The 4193-nt window shown below is 58.4% G+C and overlaps 1 protein-coding gene across 1 annotated transcript in view; it reads left to right on the top strand.

Annotated features, from left to right (window-relative positions):
• LOC102044834 (chromodomain-helicase-DNA-binding protein 3) overlaps nt 1-2913 on the top strand; it is a gene marked incomplete at its 5' end in the record, with an annotated part of 28763 nt that extends 25850 nt beyond the window's left edge. The window contains 3 exons of the mRNA XM_031065397.1: nt 325-451; nt 1366-1498; nt 2603-2913. Of these exons, the coding sequence (XP_030921257.1) occupies nt 325-451; nt 1366-1498; nt 2603-2851 (509 nt within the window). The remainder of the gene's footprint in view (nt 1-324; nt 452-1365; nt 1499-2602) is intronic.
• Between the last annotated feature and the right edge of the window lie 1280 nt (nt 2914-4193).

Consider the following 4193-nt stretch of genomic DNA (forward strand, 5'->3'; position numbering starts at 1 on the left):
GGGGACACCCAGGGGACACCCAGGGGACACGGGGACTCCCAGGGGACACTGGGGACACCCGGGGGACACCCAGGGGACACCCAGGGGACACGGGGACTCCCAGGGGACACTGGGGACACCCGGGGGACACCCAGGGGACACCCAGGGGACACGGGGACAGCCAGGGGACATGGGGACAGCCAGGGGACACCGGGGACACCCAGGGGACACGGGGACAGCCAGGGGACACCGGGGACACCCAGGGGACACGGGGACAGACAGGGGACATGGGGATACCCAGGGGATGCTCGGGGACAGCCAGGGGACACCGGGGACAGCCCTGAGCCGCTGATCCCCCCGCAGAGCTGCACACGCTGTGGCAGAACGAGGAGCGCGCCGCCATCTCCTCGGGGAAGCTCAACGAGATCTGGCACCGGCGCCACGACTACTGGCTGCTGGCCGGCATCGTCCTGTATCCTTGGGGGTTGTTTGGGGTGTCACCGGGGGATTTGGGGTGTCCCTGGGCTGGGGACACTGTGGTGAGGGTGACATGGTGAGGGTGACAGTGCAGTGAGGGTGACATTGTGAGGGTGGCACTGGTGACATGACTACTGGCTGCTGGCCGGCATCGTCCTGTATCCTTGGGGTGTCACCGGGGGATTATTTGGGGTGTCGCCGTGGGGATTGGGGTGTCCCCAGGGTGGGGACAGTGACACTGTGGTGAGGGTGACACCACAGTGAAGATGACAGCCAGCAGAGGGTGGCATCCATGGTTGGTGTGCTGTGTGTGGGGGATGTTGGTGACAGGGAGACGTGATGATGCAGTGACAGGGTGGCACAGTGATAGGGTGTCATGGTGACACGGTGACAGGTGACACAGGTGACAGGTGACACCGTGACACAGGTCACAGGTGACACAGTGACAGGTGACACAGGTGACAGGTGACACAGGTGACAGGTGACACCGTGACACAGGTGACAGGTGGCACAGGTGACACAGTGACAGGTGACACCGTGACACAGGTGACAGGAGACAGAGGTGACACCGTGACACAGGTGACAGGTGACACAGGTGACAGGGGACACCGTGACACAGGTGACAGGTGGCACAGGTGACACAGTGACAGGTGACACCGTGACACAGGGGACAGGAGACAGAGGTGACACCGTGACACAGGTGACAGGTGACACAGGTGACACAGTGACAGGTGGCATCCTTAGCGCGCAGCCACGGGTCCGTGTGCTGTGTATGGGGGATGTGATGATGCAGGGACAGGGTGGCACAGTGATAGGGTGGCACAGGTGACACAGGTGACAGGTGACACAGGTGACACAGTGACACAGTGACACAATGACACAGTGACAGGTGGCATCCTTAGCGCGCAGCCACGGCTACGCGCGCTGGACCGACATCCAGAACGACGGCGCCTTCGGGGTCATCAACGAACCCTTCAAGGGCGAGGCCTCCAAGGGGAACTTCCTGGAGATGAAGAACAAGTTCCTGGCGCGCCGCTTCAAGGTCAGCAAACCGGGGGGCGCCGGTGGCACTGGGGTGGCATGGGGTGACAGCAAGGGTGGCACTGGGGTGACAGCGAGGGTGGCACTGAGGTGGCACTGGAGTGGCCTTACACGAGGGGCTGGGATGAGCGGGAAGGGGGCCAAGGGTGCTCGGACACCTGGGTGGGGGCTGCAGGTGTTGGGTGGGGTCAGGGTTGGACACCTGGGCTCTCCAGGTGTTGGGTGAGGTCAGGGTTCGACACCTGGACATTTGTGTTGTCCAGATGTTGATGAGGTCAGGGTTGGACCCACCAACACCTTTAGGTGATATCTGGGTTGGGCCCATCAACGCCTGGGTTCTCCAGCTGTTGGGTTTCCTCCAACCTGGACCCAACACCTGGACCCTCCAGCTGTTGATGAGGTCGGGGTTGGACCCACCAACACCTGAATCCTCCAGAGGTTGATGGGGTCAGGGCTAAACCCCCCCACACCTGAATCCCCCAGCTGTTGACGAAATCAGAATTAGACCCACCAACACCTGGGCCCTCCAGCTGTTGGGTTTTCTCAAACCTTGACCCAACACCCGGACCCTCCAGATGTTGATGAAATCAGAGCTGAACCCTCCAGCTGTTGATGAAGTCACGATTAGACCTACAAACCCATAGATCCTTCAGATGTTGGGTTTCCCCACACCTGACCCCGTCAACACCTGGACCCTCCAGATGTTGATGAAGTCAGGGCTGGACCCACCAACACCTGGGCTCTCCGTCTGTTGGTTTTCCTCAAACCTAGACCCAACACCTGAACCCCCCAGCTGTTGACGAAATCAGGGCTGAACCCCCAGCTGTTGATGAAGTGAGGGCTAAACCCCCCCACACCTGGACCCCCCAGCTGTTGATGGGGTCATAGGTGGATGTCTGGACACCTGGACCCTCCAGATGTTGGGTTTCCTCAAACCTGGACCCACCAACATCTGAGCCCCCCAGCTGTTGATGAAATCAGGGCTGAGCCCCCCAGCTGTTGATGAGGGATGAACCCAACACCTGAGCCCCCCAGCTGTTGAGGAAGTCAGGGCTGAGCCCCCCACACCCGGCCCCCCCTGACCCCTCCTTTGCCCCCTCCGCAGCTGCTGGAGCAGGCGCTGGTGATCGAGGAGCAGCTGCGCCGCGCCGCCTACCTGAACATGACGCAGGACCCCAGCCACCCCGCCATGGCGCTCAACACGCGCTTCGCCGAGGTCGAGTGCCTGGCCGAGAGCCACCAGCACTTGTCCAAGGAGTCGCTGGCGGGCAACAAGCCGGCCAACGCCGTGCTGCACAAGGGTAAGGGGCGGCAGCAGGGCCGGCGCGCCCGGCGCGGGGCTCGGCCCGTGTAGCGCCCGCCTCGAGCTCTGTACGCGCCTGTGACGCCATTAAAGAGGGGTTTGCTCCCACCCAACGCCGCCTCCCGGTGTCTCCTTGCTCTGCGTGTGCTTTCTGGGGGCGGGGGGGGCTGCGCCGCGACGCCGGGCACGGGGTGTGAGCTTGGCGTAAAGTGTGAGTAAAGTAGGAGTAAAGTAATAGTAAGGTCATAGTAAAGTAGTAGTGAAGTCAGACTGAAGTCGGAGTAAGGTTGAATAAGGTTGGACTAAAGTCTGAGTAAATTCAGACTAAAGTTAGTGTAAAGGTGATGTAAAGTCCAAGTGAATTCTGAGTAAATTCAGACTGAAGTCTGAGTAAAGTCAGTGTAAAGGAGGAGTAAAGTCTAAATAAATTCAGACTGAAGTCCATGTAAAGTCAGTGTAAAGGAGGAGTAAAGTCTAAATTAATTCGGACTAAAGTCCATGTAAGTTTGGACTAAATTCCGAGTAAAGGCAGAGTAAAGTCTGAGTGAATTTGGACTAAAGTTAGTGTAAAGGTGATGTAAAGTCCAAGTAAATTCAGACTAAAGTCCAAGAAAATTCGGACTGAAGTCCGAGTAAAGTCAGCTTAAAGGTGGAGTAAAGTCTGAAGAAAGTCTGAGTAAAGTCCGAGTGAAGTCAGAGTAAGCTTGGGAGTAAGATCAGAGTAAGCTCGGAGTAAAGCCAGCGTAAGGCGGGAGGTGCATGGAGGGGTCGTGGCTTGGCGCTGAGGTGGCTCTGCTGAGTAGCTGTGGTGTAAAGCTGGAGTATGTCCCTAGTGCCGTCCTGTGTGTATCTCTGGAGTAGTTTACGCCTTGATCCCTTCCCTCCCTCCCTCCTCTCTCCTCACCCGGGGCTGTTTGGGCGGAGTATCCCCGGAGTATCCCCGCGGTGCATGCTGGGAGTAAGGCTGGAGTAGCACCAGTGTTTGCATGCGCTGGAGCACCCCAGTGTAAGCGCGGAGTATCCCCGGTGTATTTAATGCCAGGAGTATCCCTGGAGTAACTCCAGAGCAGACCTGGAGTCACCTCCGGTGTGTCCGAGGAGTAACCACAGAGTAGCCATGGAGTAGCCCTGTGTGTGCAGGCCCGCAGTAAAGCAGGAGTAACCCTGGAGTATCTCTGGGGCATCCAAGGAGCATCCCCAGAGTGTAAAGAGTAACCCTGGAGTATCTCCAGAGTACCTCAAGGAGTAGCTTGGGGTATTTCCAGTGTGGGCGAGGCACACCCTGAGTAAATCAGGAGTAAACCTTCAGTAAGTCAGGAATCCACCCAGAATAAGGAATAAACCCTGAGTAAGTCGGGAGTATCCCCAGAGTAAGTCAGGAGTATCCCCCGAG

This window comes from Geospiza fortis, unplaced genomic scaffold (genome assembly GCF_000277835.1).
Source record: "Geospiza fortis unplaced genomic scaffold, GeoFor_1.0 scaffold1363, whole genome shotgun sequence".
NCBI classification, from domain to species: domain Eukaryota; kingdom Metazoa; phylum Chordata; class Aves; order Passeriformes; family Thraupidae; genus Geospiza; species Geospiza fortis.